Consider the following 21,830-nt stretch of genomic DNA (forward strand, 5'->3'; position numbering starts at 1 on the left):
GAAGTTACTACAGCTGAGAAATAATGGTGTATATTAGCATTTGCCTTGCATGGAATATTATATATTGTATGTGTAACTCCTACTTCTTTAAATATATGGTCATTTCTTTCTCCTTTTCTTACCCACCCTTATTACTGTTTTCGCTGATGTAAGCCTTCCTGACATAACGACTATTACTTTATGGGCGGGATAATCATCTACATTCCGAGAGAAATACGAGTCCCTAAAATGACAGTCACATCCTTCTAAAGGCAGTGTTGAGACTTCAGTTTGTATTTTAAGCGGGAACATGGTGTGACAGGTCTGACATTTTCCTTCTTTCTAACTTCCTCTTACTTAAATGAGCTGATAAATTGGAGGAAGAGAAACTCAGTATTACTTTAGTGTCTTTTCTGTTTAATCAGTATTTTTTTTCCATGTATCAACTTTTAATTAAACTATGACCTTGATGTGAAAAACATGCGACGAAGTACACAGTTTCTCAAACAATGAAAGAAATAACATGCTTCTAGTGCATCATATGGTATAATCATTTCTTCGTCTTCTTGTTTGTTTTTTTTAATTGTCTTTTGCAAATAACGCTTTAAATTTCCTTCAGAACTCATCCTGGGATCAATTCATATCTTAACATCATCTTTAGAATTTGTAAATAGAGATAGTACTCTCAGAGGTCTTCCTGGTTTCTTAGATTGGTCAGAATTTATGCCTGATATTCAATGTTCCTGGTTCACAGGGTCATTCCTTACTGACTGATTAAATTACGGCGAATCATGTACCCTATCGTGCAGAAATATATATATATATATATATATATATATATATATATATATATATATATATATATATATATATATATATATATATATATATATATATATATATATATATATATGCAGGCAAGGCGAATGGTGCCGTTTACCCGCGGATCTGGTTTCGAATCTCTGTAGAGTACGAATTAAACATTCCCTAACCTGTATGATATTATTATTTGTATTAAAATATTAATTATGCCTACTATTATCAAGCATTCTTCTATAGGAATCCAAGAATAGCACTTTCCGTTCTGTCTGGTGTATATTTATAATTCTCTCTCTCTCTCTCTCTCTCTCTCTCTCTCTCCATATATATATATATATATATATATATATATATATATATATATATATATATATATATATATATATATATATATATATATATATATGGGTTACATATCCAAACTTATTGGCGAAAATGTGTCCACAATGTTGCTTTTGAAAGATCGAAATGCATAGAGAGCAAGAAAAACGAATGTTTAAACAACAACAACCCGTATAGTTTCTTTTAAGTGACCATACCAAGTACTTTAGATAACTGTCATGACTCGTTCTAACACTTTACTCTATAATACTGTATAAGAATCGATGGCCCTTGGCTTTCGAAGATGGGGCTATGTATCCTGGAGCAGTGAAGAGGCTAATGAAAGAAAACTACTACGAGCTACCTTAAAGTGAATGTTTTGCTGATATGAAGAAGAAAGCAAGGAAAGTGTAATTATAAGGATTAAATGGTTATGGATGGGCATTTATTGATGTATAAATGGTTACCTAATCAATGATAAAGTCAACATCTCATTAAGTCCGAAGGAAACAGCTCGTTTAATTATTAAAAAATTTTGTACTACGCGATTCTTTGCACATTGATGTCACCAATTATTTATCTTCCATAACAAAAGGGGCGGATGAACTTAATGCACTTAAATCTGACCTAAAAAAGTTAATAGTTGAGTTCAGGTCATATAAATCTGAGGAAAATCAATAGAGGATATTTTCTTTTCCTACGTTAATACCTGATATATATTTCATCGTGTGGTAGAAAAAAAGCAACAACAACAAAAAAAAAAACCACTTGATATTTTAACCACGAGTAGCGAAGACACAAGTTAAAATATATCGTCTTTGGTACCGCAAGATGAAATATATCCGGTAAATGCGTAGGAAAAAAAAAGTTTTCTTTGAAATATATACCAAATTTGTTCAAGAATCGAAGTTAAGTTTGAACCAACTCTTCAGGACAACACTAAAACACACACCCTTTTCGTAAATTCACCTTGCTTTCATAGGCTGACCATATAAATATACATGATTTAAGAAAGCGGTAGGATTGGGTTGACCTAATCTGTCGCAGTAAATTGTGAACTATGTGACCTATCTGAAAACAATGCAAGTCCGATTCAGCAATGCGTAACAGTGATCTTATCGTTGTGGTCGAGGAAGTAAGGGGAAATAACTTCAGAGGGAAGCGAAAGGTGTCTGGTAAAATTTCTTCGTCAAAGATTAATTTCCATCTCTGAAATGTAATGCAGTTTTTGTTTACTTGTAATTGGTTACAAAGTGCTTGTTTTTGTTGCTACAGGTATAACTTCTATGGGCACACACAATCAAACGTCGCAAGACATGATTGGAAATCTTACATTTTCATCGTGAAAATATAGGATATATAGGAATGAAAACAACATGAAAATTATTTCGCCAGTAAGTTTCTATATTTTACACCTAAGTATATCATAAATCTTTTTCTCAATAATATTGCTGGGGTATTAAGGATTAGTCCGATTTAGAGACAGTGAAGGTATTGTTTGACAACTATTTAGTGCATCACATGATAAATTATAGAGTTCCGATTGGCTGCCTATACGACTCATATTTAGCAGTATGTGTTTCTCCTTGAAGGCGGAATACTATACTTCACTACGGGAATTATACTTTTTCCAGCAGACACAGTTGCCACTCGCTGGCAGTATATGACATCACGTTACGACATGTAATATGATAAATATATTATTGCCCTGACTCTTGCAATGTGTCTTCCTACAATGTTGTGTGGTGAACTCTCAAACAGTATGTCCTACCCAAAAATACACTATTGGAGACGCTTTTCCATTGGGATGACAATTATAGAATAATACGACTGCACAAAAATAGTGACAACTGTATTTTGTAAAATGCAGTTAAAAACGATTTGCGAATTTAGTTGATTTAGCATCTAACATTTTTCTTTTAATGGTCAAAACTACACACTTTTTACCACTTGAAGATCCATGGAAGAGCTTGACACAACAATGCAGAGCACTTAGAAACTATGTCGTTAGATTGACAGTTACTGTAGTAGCAATTGTTTGGTTGTCTTAAAACTTTCACGAACGTTTGAAGAAACAAAGGGTACTCTAATGTTTAAGGCTGAACATTATAAGAAAATTACGCACATTCGGTAATCTACTATATGTATAAAATAATATGTCGCTGATATGCCTACAGTTCAGTTCTCGGATACGAATCTAAAGACACTCACACAAAGACACTCACACACACACATTGAATTTTACAGACCATAGCGTCGTAATAATAATAATAATAATAATCATAATAATAGTAACAATGATGATGATGACGAGGAGGAGAAGGAGAAGGATATCACATTCGTTAAAATTAACATATTAATGTAATGGTATATAGCAATTTGACATACCAATACTGTGGTAAATAACAAGCAAAAATAAGAATAATCCCAGTTTTCTAAATAAATTAAACAGGGGAGAAAATTTCGTCGAAATCCCTTCTGTGTTCCCATCTCTCTCTCTCTCTCTCTCTCTCTCTCTCTCTCTCTCTCTCGTGCATAAGGGACAACAAAAACTATGCGGAAAATGTGGAGTGAGAGAGAAAATGAATTTCAGCTTGAAATTTAATGTACACCAGGTAACATATAGGAACCTTGGTCTTCGTATACTTTCGGTGGGATTTGTCTACAGTGTTAATCATACCAACGAGACAAAGCTGCAATAGCGTGTCTAGACTGCACGGTAAATTTCTTGGTTAGGACACATTGGGCAGATGTGTGAAGAAAAGTTCATTCACTCCGTCAGTACGTAGTTGCTTGTAGTCTATCTTAACGCCGTTAGCAATGCAAGTGTATGTATTTGTATGTGATATAAATACAGTATTGTACGTGCACTAAATCTTTGATCTTTGATATATAGTACTTGTATAAATGTTTTATTAAAAGGAAATGAGGCATATCTGGTATTTTTTGTTGTTGTAACTACTGGTACATGATTTTGTCGAATTTTTGGTAGTTTTTATTCATCATTGTAAATTGTAGACATCATCTTTAGCTGGATTTAGTGTACGTGTGTATGGTCTATTTAAGATGTTACGGACGTAAAATTACATTGGGTCTATAAATCGATGATTACGTGTCAGTTGACAGTTTTTAACAATACAATTATCAGTAAATATGTTGACAACTTTCGACCTTTCGCCCATTGGACAGGTCGGTAAGATGGTATCTTAGAAGAATTAATATGTCATTCAGGCAGTAGTGATAATAAGCGTATTTTGGCTTTTTCGCCTGTAGCTCGTACTGGTCAGTTTTGTGATTCTTATTTCTCGTGTTCTTGTTGTAACATCAAGTCTTCAGACTGTTTTATGTTGTATTTCTATAAAATTTGAGAGAAGAAAACAACAACATATATTTGGATTATTCAGTGGAAGTAGAAATCGCTCGTTCGTTGGACTATAATAATGTTTTGGATCGATTGTGAATTATTTAAGGGAGTTCTGGACAGCACCGTTTTGACAACGTCGCAATTCTTGGCGGACCAGTACATTTCCGGTTCTGAAATTTATACACAACGTTTCATTCTTTTGGACTAAAGCGCTCTCCGTTACAGATCACTGCCATCTCACCTCTGTCTGCGCAGGTTCGAGTCTCGGATTCAGCCAATGTGGGTACGTGAGAAAGCTTGCCAGTAGCTTCTCGTGGGTCGGTGGTTCTTTCCGGGTTTTTCCCGGGTTCTTCCTCCACCATTAATACTGGCCGCCATGTATAGCCTATCGTGTGCTGAAAAATGGCGTTAAACCCCACACAACAACAACAACAACAGCATTAAAAGAACCTTTTTTCAAGATTAGTTTTGGATTCTGTTCATGATACTTTAAGTTCCACTCATAATTTCATTTATAACTTATAAATTATTTGTTAAATTTTTCAAAACATTTTAATTTTACTTCTTTCTGTTCCTTCGTGTTTGACTATAGAGTCGTTATATGTGTGTGTGTGTGTGTGTGTGCGTGCGATATGTTGCGGTATTCATTGTACAGTTGCAATATTTCTAACTAATAAATGACTTATTCACCTTCGTTTCTTAGACAAGAGTTTTGCTGAATGATTCAACGAGAATGTTTTGTTCCCCATCCTTCTGTCCACTCACTATTTTAGCGCACGGCAGAGAACAGGTCATGACGGAAGTAGCACTAGGCTAGGGACATTTTCAGTCCCTAATGTAAACAAAAAAATGGGATTGCTAAAGTGGCCACAGGTGTGACACACAGGTGTTTCATAAATGTACAATGACTTTTGATTTGAACTTGGGCTTGAAGGTATAGGCTTCTGTAAAGATACCAAATGGTGAAAGATGTAAAGAGATAAGGACTGAGAGCTGGGTATATGCAAATGTTTACCTTTTAGATTTAGCGTTGATGGATTAAATATGCAAGAGACTTTAGCTATTAAGTCTCTGTGAATTTATTAGGCTTTTCTGTGATGAGATTACACATAATCAATTCGATTATTTTAATCCATCTTCTGTTTATTGTATTGATTATCCCGTTCGATTTTCTGTTTGTTTCCATCTGTCCACTTATCCGTCTCTCTTTACTTTTGTCTTTATATTCATGTTTTGATTCACTGTTCATCCTTCATATTTACAAGTTTATCTCATCCTTTTATCATTCATTCATTCAGTCTATGTTTCATTCCACTCTGTTAGCTTGTTGTGGACATGACTGATCGAATTCTAAACATTCATTCACACCAATGTTTCGATCTGCATTTTTTTGCATTGTTGGACGAGTTGTATCAATGCAGGCAAATCAATAAATACAGGGAGTATACACTTTTTTTTTTTCTGGCATCAGCGTTCGCTGAATCCCGTGAGAATCGTTGAAGTCAGGGCCCCAAAAAGGTCTGAATATCGCATTTAAAGAAGGCCAAGCTTAGATTTATGTAGGGGTTTCCCAGTCTAAAAATAGGTCATGATTACGAGTACCATGGTCACGTTAATCATATATGTATGGTCCGAAATGCAGATAGCAGGTAGACCTGAGATATCAACGAGTGGATTTTTTTATATAAAAAAATGTCTCCAGTGTCTTTACATTTTAAATGAGAAGAATTTATTTCGCTTTATTGTAAGTGGTACTAGGGTGCATACATGTTATTGTAAGTGGTACTAGGGTGCATACATGTTATTGTGCATGGTACTAGGGTGCATACATGTTATTGTAAGTGGTACTAGGGTGTATACATGTTATTGTAAGTGGTACTAGGGTACATACATGTTATTGTAAGTGGTACTAGGGTGTATACATGTTACTTTACATTTTACTAGGGTGCATACATGTTATTGTAAGTGGTACTAGGGTGTATACATGTTATTGTACATGGTACTAGGTTGCATACATGTTATTGTACATGGTGCTAGGGTGCATGCATGTTATTGTAAGTGGTACTAGGGTGCATACATGTTATTGTAAGTGGTACTAGGGTGCATACATGTTATTGTACGTGGTACTAGGGTGCATGCATGTTATTGTACATGGTACTAGGGTGCATACATGTTATTGTACATGGTACTAGGGTGCATACATGTTATTGTAAGTGGTATTAGGGTGCATACATGTTAAGAAAATATAATAAGTAATTAAGAACTAAGTTACCCAAAGAGGTGTCACGATCTAATACGTTTATATTTGAAATAACTAGCTACATTCATAACATGTCTCCCCAGAACTAAAAAAGATACTACACAAAGTAAAGCAATATATCGATAAATCAAAAAAGTATTGGTGTTTAATGTTTTAACCAATAATATGTGTAGTAGTGATCAAGTAAACATATACTGTTGATAGGGAATTACTTATTTAAATTTCGGTCATGAAGGGTATATCAGATTTTTTGTTAATATGAAAGCTTTATACTGATCCTTTTTTTAGCTGATCCTAAAGCTTGTAATGACATTTATATTATCCAAAGACACGCCTGTGTTGACATTTATGTTACCCAAAGACACACCTGTGGTGACATTTAAGTTATCCAAAAACAAGCATGTGATGACATTCATGTTATCCAAAAACAAGCTTGTGATGACATCTATGTTATCCAAAGACACGCGTTTGATGACATTCGTGTTATCCAAAAACAAGCTTGTGATGACATCTATGTTATCCAAAGACACGCGTTTGATGACATTCGTGTTATCCAAAAACAAGTTCGTGATGACATTCATCTTATTCAAGACAAGCTTGTGATGACAGTCGTGTTATCAAGAGATAATTATTCAATGAATATGAATACATTTAGGTTAGCGGACTTGGTTCTTTCTAGATGTTACAGGAGGCAATATTTTATTTGTGACAAAGGAGTTGCTTTGGTTTAGCCCATCTGTCTGATTCAGAGTGAAATCGGTGGGAAGGGACTTTATATCTTGAAAGTGAGGTTGTATGTTTCAAAACTTTAAAAGCAATAATTGTGATTTTTTTAAAAATCAAAATTTAAATGAAATGCATATAAAACAGCTCTTGTTGATGAATATAACCTAGATTTACAGATCTGAATGAATGTATCACTCTTTCATGATGTAACGAAAGCCAAAACATTTTTTTCCATTCCCAATCCCATGATAAATCCTAGCTTCGGAGAATACCAAATTATTCAATAGGTCACTAAGCAAAATTGTCCAGTTCTTTTTCTGCGGATAAATAATTAGATCCTGAAAAATAATTTCATATGAAATATGGATCAGTTTATTATTTTATATTTATTTTGAGCCAGTATTTAGTTTTCGAAAACTGTCTTAGATATAACGGAAGCATTCTACAAAGTTCCTCATAAACAAAATCATTCAGAGTGGATTAATTTCCAGAAATTTGTACAAAACTGTAAATGAAATTTTTCTTTTGCATTCCATTGTATAAAACCCCACACTTTACTTCTATAACTGAATATCGGAGCTACGGGCAAAATGTTCACATATTAGAGAAAGTAGTAAACTGACGAATGAAGATGTATGTTTGTCTGGTTTAAACAAAGATTTTTTTTAGCCAGATCTGTTCGTGTTTGTTGAAAGAGAATGATCCACTACATGAAAAATCTATGGCCAAATGCATAAATTTGTTTACGATCTCCAATTTTATACCTTCATATTTAAATTATAAATTTTGCAGAATTAGATCCTGTGAAAAACTATTGATTTAGACTTTTCGATGTTGATTGAGAGTTTAATTCTCTCACTAATTATATAAAGTATATAAACGTAACTGTACATCTACCTGCGTATTATCCATTATCCCTCTATAACCTGCATATTATCCATTATTCCTCTATCACCTGCATATTATCCATTATCCCTCTATCACCTGCGTATTATCCACTATTCCTCTATCACCTGCATATTATCCATTATCCATCTATCACCTGCGTATTATCCATTATTCCTCTATCACCTGCGTATTATCCATTATCCCTCTATCACCTGCGTATTATCCACTATTCCTCTATCACCTGCATATTATCCATTATCCATCTATCACCTGCGTATTATCCATTATTCCTCTATCACCTGCGTATTATCTATTATCCGTCTATCACCTGCGTATAAGCGCATTAAAAGTCTTAACATGTGCATATTAATTCCTTCCACCCCTTTGGACGTAAACGCCGTTCTCTACATAAATTAAATACATAGCAAATAAAAGGGTGACAAACTACAGTTATATAACACACGATTTGGGTGACTGATACACGTATCTTTAAATATTTAAAATGTTACCCCTAATTCCAAGTTGTGTCACCATGTACCATACATATTTTTCTGATAACATAATCAAAGACATTACTAAAGTAAATGAATTCACAGTACAAAATTCTGTCCTACGTTAATAAAATGTGTAATCAAGTTGTGAAAAAGAAAAACCATTACCCATAATAGACATGCCACATCTAAATCCACAAAACGACTGAATGTATGGACCGTAACAATCTTTGAGCATGTTATTTAGAATTTTCGTAGATAATTTACCTTATGTGTTAAAAAGGGGTTATGCCCCTTTTTAGCTCATGCCTTTTTATGTATCGTGAGGAAGTTTTACGATTTATGTATACGGACTATGTACCTTTTTGATCATTCGCTGGGGAAAAATACCCTTATCAGAAATAATGTCAAGAATATTGACTACAAATGGATTGTAACTATATATCTTTTCCAGAAAAATTCATTTAGTAATTTATCCAGTCTATCACTTTTGCCTGCGTGGGCAGTAAGGAACTGTTGAACCACCTGCAATATTTCTTCATTGGTAATTGTTATATTTAGGTCATCAAACGTTATTCGCATCTCATGTACGAACATGTTTTCTAAATTTGTATAGTATCCTCATCGGAGGTGAAAACAGGGTCATTATTTACATGTTTAAGATATCTAGCAACTTTGTGTGATTTATCCTTTGATCCGGGAGATTTGCATAAATTGTCAGCAATTTCCAATACTCCTTACCTTTATTACGCATTGGTTTAAGTAATCGATCACAGTGTTGTTTTTCATTGTCATATCGATATTGTCTCACGCTTGCATTAAATCACTTGTAGCATTCGCTTGATGTGTCGGTATGTCAGGGCCTTCATTAATATTTATTGAAATTGTGTTCGTTGACCCTCGCATTTCTCACTATATACGTTATATCCTCGAATATAATCGAGTGAAAAAGAAATGCATATGATAAGGAAATGTATAATCAGTCTTTTCAACCATTACTATTCACGCATTACTATATACTTCACCGATTCTCTATGGCAAATCTGGAATAGATTAAATATGTTCTTGCTCGGTAAAAATCGTTCATATTTAATTTGCACGGTTCAGTGGAGGCAGATGACTTGTAAATGCTTTTTTTATATTCCTCTTTATCTTGCTTTGATTGTCATGCATTCAAATGCTAGCATAGTATAAACTTGCATCTTACATACGGTACAACAACGTGTACATCTGGTACTAGATACATGTAAAGGAAACAGACTACTTTTGTTACAACATGAAATAAAGGAAAATAGTATACATATCCTTTTGATTTTGACAGTTTTTTTTACGGAGTTTAAACAGTGCATTTCCCAAACGACAATATGACGTAGTGCTGGCACTTTCTAAAGTCTTGATTAAGGTGTGCAATTTGAATCGACAAAACGTCCCACATACAATTGGGGTCAGCAAGTCTTTTTTTATAATTCTTGACCGCGTATAGTTACTATCTCGATTGCTATATTAACTCCAGCAAAAGCACGGCTTCGCTGAAGTCAGATCTGCAATCCTTTTCCTATACAGATTAATTTTGTTTGAGACTTGTAGACATGATAGGGCTGCGTCTACATTATTTAATATTTACGTGTCTTTGCTTCTTAAAAAAAGACAAATAAGAAAACAGATACTACTATTCAGACAAAATTCTTTTAAGTTATTATACTGAATTAATTTCAAAATTTCGTCTACGTGCTATAAAATACAATCCAACACGTATGTTGATGTGCATGCACGTCACCTGAGTTCATTACCTGGATGTTTACAGTTCTAAACTAGTCTTTGTGTTGTTTCAACATTTCAAACCGGATTTAGCAAATACATGTTCTTTCTCCGGGGCCCAAAAACTAGATATGCTATGCGGTGTTAGATAAACAAAACAAAGAACATTCATGTACCATACAACAGACAGCACCTATGTTGGTTTGGCTTGCTGCCCACGCTCTGTTGCCCGGAACAAACCAATCAAATGTCGCGGCAACAAGGAAGTATCACGGAGGACGTATTCAATTATTTTACAGGTTACCGTAAAGAACTATTTATTTCACTACCAACCATACGCAACTGCTTGTCTGTGCATTTAATGCATCAAACACTTATTACCAAAAACGTTCTGTGTAAACGTGAGAAACAAATCAAATAATACTCGTAAATATTGTATGTCGGGCTTACAACAAAAAGCGATTTGCACACAATACGGAGGTTTCAAGGCTTCTTTTATTGTGCGGTGGTGATTTATGTAGACTACATTGTAGAGTGTACTTACAACAGTGCTCTTTTTTAACTTGTATAACTTTCCAGCAAGAAATTAATACCAGTAATATTAAACTCTTTGCTGATGACACAACATTCTTTATCATGTACTGCCAATTCCTTAAATCAAGCCTTAATGTTAATGTACTGGCAATACCTTAAATCAAGCCTTAATGTTAATGTACTGGCAATACCTTAAATCAAACCTTAATGTTAATGTACTGGCAATGCTTTAAATCAAGCCTTAATGGTAATGTACTGGCAATGCTTTAAATCAAGCCTTAATGTTAATGTACTGGCAATACCTTAAATCAAGCCTTAATGGTAATATACTGGCAATACCTTAAATCAAGCCTTAATGTTAATGTACTGGCAATACCTCAAATCAAGCCTTAATGGTAATATACTGGCAATACCTTAAATCAAGCCTTAATGTTAATGTACTGGCAATACCTTAAATCAAGCCTTAATGGTAATATACTGGCAATACCTTAAATCAAGCCTTAATGGTAATGTACTGGCAATACCTCAAATCAAGCCTTAATGGTAATATACTGGCAATACCTTAAATCAAGCCTTAATGTTAATGTACTGGCAATACCTTAAATCAAGCCTTAATGGTAATATACTGGCAATACCTTAAATCAAGCCTTAATGGTAATGTACTGGCAATACCTCAAATCAAGCCTTAATGGCAATGTACTGGCAATGCTTTAAATCAAGCCTTAATGGTAATGTACTGGCAATGCCTTAAATCAAGCCTTAGTGTTCATGTACTGTCAATGCCTTAAATAAAGCCGTAATGTTAATGTACTGGCAAAGGAATGATTTAATGTTCGCTGAAATTTAATACTACTACTACTACTACTAATAATAATAATCATAATAAATGCATACATACATATATACATACATACATACATACATACATACATACATACATATAAAAATAATCATTCCATTGATATTCCACCTTTGGAAAGTTTGGTTACTCTTCTGGTTCAAAAACCGTTGTCTATGAGGAGTATGAAAAAGCAATATATTCAACGATTACATTATTTGTGAGTTTTTCGAACTATATCTTATAGCTTCCTATTTACTATATATATATATATATATATATATATAATTTCATTCTAGACCTACATGTCTATACCTTATAGCTTCCTATTTACTATATATATATATTATTTCATTCTGGACCTACGTGTCTTCAAAAACTAGCTTCTATTCTCATGACAAAGCAACATATATTGGTTATACTGGTTAGCATATGTTAAAGTTAACTTGTTGTTGGTCCAAAGAGAATAAAAGTCTTGAAAGTTGTATCGAAAACAATAGTCAAACCCCTAAGAATAGCCATACTCCTATTGTGAGAATGTCTACATACCAAACAATAGTCAAACCCCTTTTGTAAAAATGTCTACATAGCAAGCAATAGTCAAACCCCTTTTGTAAGAATGTCTACATACCCCCAAAATCTTTATTTTATCGAAGTGGAAATGGATTTACATACCAAACAATAGTCATATCCCTTTTGTAAGAATGTCTTCATACCAAGCAATTTTCAAAACCCTTTTGTAAGAATGTCTACATACTAAACAATAATCAGATCCCTTTTGTAAGAATGTCTACATACTAAACAATAATCAGATCCCTTTTGTAAGAATGTCTTCATACCAAGCAATTTTCAAAACACTTTTGTAAGAATGTCGACATACTAAACAATAATCAGATCCCTTTTGTAAGAATGTCTACATACTAAACAATAATCAGATCCCTTTTGTAAGAATGTCTACATACTAAACAATAATCAGATCCCTTTTGTAAGAATGTCTTCATACCCAAAGTGTTTTTTTTAACCAAAGTGGAAACGGACCCACGTTCTTTCATTATTTGAAAAAGGACCAAGGCAATTTTGAAAGAACATTTACATGCCAAACAATAGTCAAACCCCTTTTGTAAGTATTTCTACATACCCGAAAAGATTATTTTTTGTTTTACTAAAGTGGGAAACAGACCCACGTTCCTTCATTATCTGAAAAAGAAAAGTCCACACAATTGCGAATAATTATAGTTCCGTCTCCATTCTCAGTTGCAGATGACAGATATTCTAAGAGTTTAGTATTCATAATAGATATCACTTTTTTCATAAAAATAATGTCTTCATTAAATATCTAATGTTGAATTATCTTTCATGTAGAGATCAGAAAGTGTTGATTCGTGATTCTCTTTCAAATTAAAAGCTGGTTAATGCAGGCGCTCCAAGGGGCTCTATATTGGGCCCACCTGTTTTCTTGTTTGATGTGAACAAAACAGCCAGGAATATTACATGTTTAACAAGATTATTTGCTCACAGCTCATCAATGCAGTATACATCTCAGTCAAGGACTAAATAGAAGTTGTTTTCAACTGACTTGCACCCATGGTCAATGTAACGGCCAATGAAATTCAGTTAAAGGAAGGCTGAAGTAATGCTAATTACAAATACAAGTTTAAATAGTAATCCAAGTTTAAAATTTCAATTTTGAACATACCAGACTTAGAGAAAGATGCAGTAGTTTTACATGCGGATTTATAGAATGTGCAAATAGTTTGTGACTTTCTGTGCGAATGTGGACATGTAGAACATAATTTAACATCTCTTCTTTCATTGTCCAAATTGAAATTCCTCATTATCATTTCTTGGTGTGTGTGCGAGAGAGAGAGAAAGAGAGAGAGGGTCCCGAAACTATTTTCAGGAATGTACTAATATTTGCAAAGAGCTTAGAAGATTAAAAACATATAAGATACTCTGTATATAATGTGTCTTGCACGGGATGGCATCCTAAATACCGTGCACGATTCTCTCTGTGATATGTCTTGTAGGAAGAGGGCAGCCTAAATTTCATGTATGATACTCAATGTGTATTGACTTGCATGGAGAGGGCAACCAGAATACCATATACGATACTCTGTAGGTGATATGCCTTGCAGGAAGAGGGCAACCTAAACTCCTTGTATGATACTATGCATTGGATTTGTCGTGTAGGGAGAGGGCAAACAGAATATCACGTATGATAATTTTACGCGATATGTATCGTAGGTATTGGGCGACCTAAATACATTGTGTGATGCTTTGTATGTGATGTGTCCTGCAGAGAGAGGGCAATATAAATATGTGATATATCATGTAGATGGAGGACAATCTAAGTTGTAAGAAATTTTGTGCGATCTAGTTACTCTGTAAAAGACAATAAAATAGTCTACACTAGATATGTAGAAAGTGTAGTTCACATTGTAGTAGTAAGACCAAGTGAGCTTTTTTATAGTCCCGCTGTGTGTCGTGCATCGTGCGTACGGTAACATTTGCTAACTTCAAAACTGCAGGACCAGCTTCCAACAAATTTTTACAGGAATTACTCTGGATTCTATATCATTCCGGTTTGAATTGTCAACCCCGATCTGCAGTACAAAAATATTAAAACTTTCAAACGAATTTTGAAAAATCGTGTAAAGGAAGTTGCCTTCTGTCATAAAATATGGCCGCTTTTACTAAAACAGAAACAGCTAAAATGATTTCTTCTGAAAAAGTACCACAACAGAAGTTTTAACCAGATCTGACGGAATGCGTTTTGGTACCAAGATCTTTTAATTTGTACAAATAATGCCGATTTGCTGTGAAATATGGGCGTTATTACTACCAAGAAGGAAAATCGTTAAACAATATCTTCTAAAATACCGCCCACAAGAATTTTTTAGTATCAAACATTCTGCCATAAAAACGTTGTAATTATTTTGCAACTGATGCGGATCCATCTTTAGTAGTAACTTGAAATCCTTCCAGCCTTTTAATCAAACAATTGACATAATTTGACCTTTAGACACAAAATCAAACACTTGACATAATTTGACCATTGGACACAAAATCAAACACTTGACATAATTTGACCATTGGACACAAACTCAAATTTTTAAAAAGAGCCTCCAGATTAATTTTACGATGATGAACCATCATCAAATTGGCCTCCATTACTAAAAATGAAACAGACTTGTTCGTTTTCTTTTTAAAACTGCTCAGCAGAATTTTATCCGATCGGATAAATGCTTCTGGCATTAAGCTTTTTTTTCTTCAGTTTGATACAAATTATAAAGGTTCGCCTTCAAATATATATTATGTTACTAGAATGATAAAAAAAGGGAGAAAAAAACATCAGCGCGTCCGTTAAAAATAATACATAGTAGCCGCAGTTAGAATCGTAGTCCAAGGGTTGCTACCCACGCAGACTAGACAGGGCTGACTCCCTAGGCTTGCCCTTTCAATAAAAGCACCTGACTTCAATTTCCTCGGCATGATTTAATTCTAACCGCGGCTCCTATATGTTATAAGTGCCGTTAAAACCAACCAACCAACCGAAACCACGCAGCAGAATTTGACTGACAGAAAATATACCGATCCAGATTACTTGGTCAATTTGCTACCGCATTTCGCTATTACCGATGTCACTCAGGACAGCGATGTAATGTCAGCGTGGATTGTTTTTAATCCGTTTGAAAAATGTTTAAAATTCATGTCATCTTACTTTTATTAAATTATCATACAGTAGTATAATGTTCAGACACTACTTTGAAGATGACGGTGATGGAAGTGTGACACATTATGTCTGCGTAGGGATCTTTTTTTTTCTTCAAATTTATTTTCACTTTGCTAAAGAAAAGCGTGTTAATATGTAAAGAAAGCCAGCAGGTCACAGCTCACAAGAGTCCGGAAATAACAAGCGTCTAAATATCGTTTTATTTTAAACAACTGGTAAAGGAATAGCCAACATTTTTCACACAACTCTTCGCTTTGAACGTATATTACTCCGAATTTGTTTATGAGTAACAAACATTATACCAAACGTGTACGTCAGCTCTGGCGGCACCGAGACTGTCAAACATGACTTAGCACATGCCCACTAAATACTTATTAAAAATGTGTAATTAGATTATAGATTGTCCACAAAATGCACAAAACACATGATAAACGCTATTGAAGGATATGACTGGATATATAAGCAGATTAAATTTTGCCATGCAGGTACATAAAACATTTTCTAAACGAGTCTCGGGGTTTGTTTTCTCATACACCGCTCCGATGTCCTATGTTGTTAGAGCGACCGCCTCAGATGCGGTACGTCGTGTGTTCGAACCCAGTCTGGTCATACGAAAGATTTGTAAAAAAAAAAAAAAGAACAAAAAGTGGTACTAACAGCTGCCTCGCATGGTACTTAGCATTATGAAATTAGTGTTAGGACTGGTCTGCCTGGTGTCAGGATAATGTGACTAGGTGGGACATGATGCTGCATGTCTGCAGCATGATGCCCCACTGTTAGAGATCACTATAAACTGCCACACTGCAGATAAGGTAGCGATATGACTGAAAATAGTTTAAGCTACATTAAAATCCAACACACACACACACACACACACACACACACACACACACATCGTAGCGATACGACTAAAATTGTTCAAGCTACGTTAAACAGACCCCCACACACGCTGTATTATCATGCTGATTTTAGGGACACAATTCTAATTTTTTAATAATGCTTTTTCTAGATACAGATTAATTGTGTGCGTATGTTACCTCAACCGTCTTCGTGCCATAAATAAATGTTCACCCCGACAAACAGCATAACCTGATATCAAAGTACAGTTAATATCCTCCTTTTGATATAATAAATCAATACACCGAATCATCTTCCTGGCGGCTTCAAGCATATAAATAGCTGCTTATTAACATTATTAAAACTGCGACCCAGGTGGTTTTTCGAAGTATAATCTAACAGAGTCTGAAATGTCAGAGAAGCAATCTTAGCTCCGTTATATATATATATATATATATATATATATATATATATATATATATATATATATATATATATATATATATATATATATATATAAAACGGAGCTAAGATTGCTTCTCTGATATTTTCTTTATATATATATATATATATATATATATATATATATATATATATATATATATATGACATCAACAGTGGATTTTCCTATGCTTATTTATCCATTCAGTGCGTCATGATTAATTGATTAATTCATCTTAAATGCTGGGTTGTTAAATAGTGCTTTATACATGAGTCTGTAGCGTTAATTTTCCCCTTTTATTCATCACTAATAATGCCTACCATGTGTTCCGTTTTTCCGTTGCTCCTAGACGTATACCCCCATCGCCCCCTCCCCCACACCACCATCACCATCACCACCAATGCTATGGCAGTCTATATTTGCAGTGAACGTGTTTTCTGTGCTTTATATTAAGTATGATTTCAAGATGTTGTTCTGGTCCATATATTTCCATACAACTCTGATAAGTGTCGAGGAATAAATTCATTGGCATTAAGTATCCAAGGGCAGGTGGGTCGACAATAAATGGTTGTCACCGCGGCCTGTTCGTCTGCATGCTGGACCATGTGTGTGTCATGCTGGAATTTCCCATCAGTCGTTTAAGAAGTGATATTAGCTTTCTGAAACATCGCATATCAAAGCCAGAAATAAGATATTAGTACATATGTTAGTGACGTCAGCCATCCGTTGGAGTCTTGTTGCAGAAGCAATGTGACATAGATTGCAGTGGAATTAATGTACCCAAAGACCCGATAGAACAACTGCATTTGTGTACGACTTTTGGTCTAACACTAAGTTGGAACTGATACTGCTGCTCATTATTGGATTTTTGTTTTTAATATGCAGAACTTGTTCTGTAATTTAAGGTGCGGAATTTGATTCAGACTACTTTAAAGCGCATGCACTCTTGCTGAATTTACATATAACTTAACTTGTCTGTGTTGTTCATCTTCAATGAATCATAGATATGATGTACAAATAAGATTAAAAGTTAATAAACACATCACTGACAATGAAAGGACAATTTAATTATGTCTTAATTTTGTGTTCAAAGGCATTTTTCTGTGCACTTCAACAGTTAACATGGTTACCGCCACAGGTAGCCCTGAGACGGACAAGCGTCGATTGGTTAGCTGAGATCATGTGAAGTGAACAAGGGTACAGACAGCACCTGGGGGACAGCTGTCAAAGCAGCAAAGTATGAACGTCGTTCTAAACTGAAAATAATGTCGGCCCTTAAAATTCAACCGTATATGACATATTATAATTACATAACCAATACTCGATATAAAAGTCCACAAACAAATCAAATTATTATTCTCGAGTAATTCTGAGCAGATTTACTAAATGACCGCCATTAAATTTGACTACTTTATGATTAGTATGCAGTAATAGTTTATAAAGCCGCTGCTATTTGCCACTACACTGCCCAAGTACACTAGTTGCAGAATACCCTTTACACTGAGAGACCAAGCTACTATACAAGAACCTGTTTATAGTCAGTCCAATGAATTAAGCACAGTCAATCCAATGAATTAAGCTGTTTACAATCAATCCAATGAATTAAGCTGTTTACAGTCCATAATATAAATTAAGCTGATAATCAGCATAGGAATATTGTATTCAATTTCAGTATGAAACTGCTACCGGCTTTACTCGCTTATAACTCGAGTCAAACTGCAACCAGCAAAGATCCTGATCTGCCGTAGTATAATGCTCCTGCAGATAAGGTCTATTCTATATTGTTTGATCTACTAATTAGACCTAACAAACTGCACAGACCCAGATTTACCGGTGAAGTATGTGACGGCAGATCTGGGACTGTGCACTGTACAGATGGATTCGATTTATAAGCGGCTATGTGCGGTATGTTAATGTTAACACTTGGCTTCTAGATAAACAATTGTGAGATAAGAGGTTGATAGTGGTATGACAACACTGCGTTGATGTAACTCATCATGCAATAATCAAAGGTATGTTCTATCTCACCTTTATAATTTTATTAAATGTTCGAATCGTAATCTCAAGTCTATTGCGATATATCCCAACAGGTGGTGCAGTCTCTCTCTCATACTCTGTGTGTGTGTGTGTATATATATATATATATATATATATATATATATATATATATATATATATATATATATATTTGAATGACATCTACCCAATGGATGCTTCGATATCACATATGTTACAGCAATAAAAGTAAAGTTCGCAAATTGAGTTTAAGAATATTCTAGTATTTTCATTGATGTCGCAAGTTCATGGTTAACTGTGTATCGGGGAAACTGAAAACTAAAACAATTATGCATAAGGAAATAAGTGTAAAGTGAATAATTAGTTATTATTATAGACTGACACCAATGAGGCAGCAGAATGTATGTGAAGAGATTTTTACATACTTTTATTTTATTTCATTTTACGTGTCACAGGAAATCTCTTACAAGGAAGATGAGAATTTCAATATATCTGACTACATGAATAGTACATTATTCTTGTGTTTCCTTCTTGAAGTAATTTTGTGAATTTTGCTAAATTTCAAATAAAAATGAATAACGCATCGAATATGAAAGGCATACGCTAGAGGAAATTTGGTTCGACATTTGACCAATGTTTATATAGTCTCTAGACCACGCAGAAACATTCCGCGATCTTGTTACCTAAACCTGGGTTGGAATGCATATCCATAATTGAAGAGTCATTTCAGCAATTAGCAGAGTGTTTACAGTTTTAATTGTCTTTTCATTCTATATATAATACCGACTGAGTAACATCATTTTTTGGTTATGTGTGCTTAGTCGTGAGGGAATATGGGCTCGTGTGTGCAGGCAAGGCGATGGGTGCCGTTTACCCGCGGACCTGGGTTCGAATCTCCGTAGAGTACGAGTGAAAAATTCTCTAATTTTTATGATAGCATTATATATATATATATATATATATATATATATATATATATATATATATATATATATATATATATATATATATATATATATATATATATATTGGATAAGTAATGACAAACGAAAATGTATGGCCTATGACGAGACAGAAGTCACATTCATTAAACGTCTATGGCTGGAATGTACTTCCCTTTCCGGGGCCCCGAGTGGCCGAGTGGTCTAAAGCGCTCTTCGTTACGGATCACTGCCATCTCACCTCTGTCTGCGGCGGTTCGAGTCTAAGATTCAGCCAATGTGGGTATGTGAGAAAGCTTGCCAGTAGCTTCTCGTGGGTCGGTGGTTCTTTCCAGGGTTTTCTCTGGTTCTTCCTCCACCAATAATACTGGCCGCCATGTATAGCCTATCATGTGCTGCAAAAATGGCGTTAAACCCCACAACAACAACAACAACTTCCCTTTCTATTTACAAGGAAAACCTCTGTGCATTAGGTCGTATATCGCTAGATAAATTTGAGAATAAAAAACAATCGTCACGTATTATGCATATATTCTGTTTTACAATTTAGAAAGTGATCCATTCGTTTGGCATCTCCGTCTCATATGGAGAAAACCGATATAGTAATAATAGAGTTAACCTCACATATTTATTTTTACCACTTTTGACAGGTTATCAGAAAGAGGTATTTTTCGACCACATCACGCTCTACTTTTGCGTGATCTTTACGAAAAACAAAAACATTCTTTGCGAAATGCATAAACGAACACCTAGTTATGAGGCACCATACAAGAATCCGGGGAGGCCGGGATTAAATCCAAACTCTCGTCCACAAGGACGTGTTCAATAAAAATATTTTGTTCCTGTTCATGCAGCGTTGTATGCATATTGTATGATTCTATCCAGCTTACTGACTGGTCTGATTTTCAACCCACCCCAAAATATAGAAATAGAATCTCAAATTTTCAGAAAAGGCAAAACGCACCGGAAATCAGTTCTTTGAAATGTCATTAAAAATATAAAGTCTTGAATATGGATTCTTTCAACCAAGCACGTGTTGTAATGACCTCATAACTTTTGAAACAAAATAAAAATAATTGGCTTAAATGTGATAAATGCTATACCTTCATCGGCCACTTTCCTACATAATGGCAGGAGGGATTACCCGGACGCAACGGATAATATTCGATAATATCATTGGTAGTGGAGGGCCCGATAGAATGAGAACATTCACCTTTCTTGTCATTGTCGAGTGATTAGTACCAGGGCGTATACGTTCATTTCATGATGAATTAATACAAAAAAAAAGAAAAATAAAGACAACAACTGAAAACATGAATCCACGTACATAACTTGTTGTTTTCAGCAAAATAAAGAACATCCGGGATTGTTACGCACGACATTCAATAATTTTTTTCAGATTCTATTCCGACGAGTGTTTTGCTAATTTCCAATAACAACACACAGACGACATTTTCGTCGCAGATTAGACCAAAGCCTTACATTCCTATCCAACCTCAGCCCATTCAGCCTCAACCAGCTCGGACACTCAACCAGCAGGTGGCGCCACAAGAGATTATCAATTCGCCCATGACAGGCGCTCAAGGTATTGTTTTTAAAAAAAATATTTGGAATTAGTTCTTTTGACTTTTACCATAAATTTATATATTCCTATTTTTTTAACCTAGTTTATTTAAAGTCGAATGAACGGTCAAAATTATGTAAGAGAAACAAAGAAGAATGCAACATGGAAAATGTATGAAATGTATTTTGTCAAAATATTTCATATGCAATGGATATTTTGGGCATTGTTATTTTTGTTGTTATGCAATCACAGACGTACAGAAATGTAATTGTCTGATTTTGGTACTTATCCATCCAATCCTGAAATTATTCGAATGCAC

The 21,830-nt window shown here is 34.5% G+C and overlaps 1 protein-coding gene across 6 annotated transcripts in view; it reads left to right on the forward strand.

The window, feature by feature from the left end:
* Positions 1-21,830, forward strand: part of LOC149785713 (transcription factor ETV6-like) — a 119,939-nt gene that overhangs the window by 84,728 nt on the left and 13,381 nt on the right. For all 6 annotated transcript variants that reach the window (XM_089979581.1, XM_089979582.1, XM_089979578.1 and 3 more), the window contains one exon: positions 21,347-21,532. In XM_089979581.1, coding sequence (XP_089835707.1) covers positions 21,347-21,532 — 186 coding nt within the window. The remainder of the gene's footprint in view (positions 1-21,346; positions 21,533-21,830) is intronic.

Source organism: Sinohyriopsis cumingii, chromosome 13 (assembly GCF_028554795.1).
Source record: "Sinohyriopsis cumingii isolate HCF-2022 chromosome 13, ASM2855479v2, whole genome shotgun sequence".
Classification (NCBI taxonomy): Eukaryota; Metazoa; Mollusca; class Bivalvia; order Unionida; family Unionidae; genus Sinohyriopsis; species Sinohyriopsis cumingii.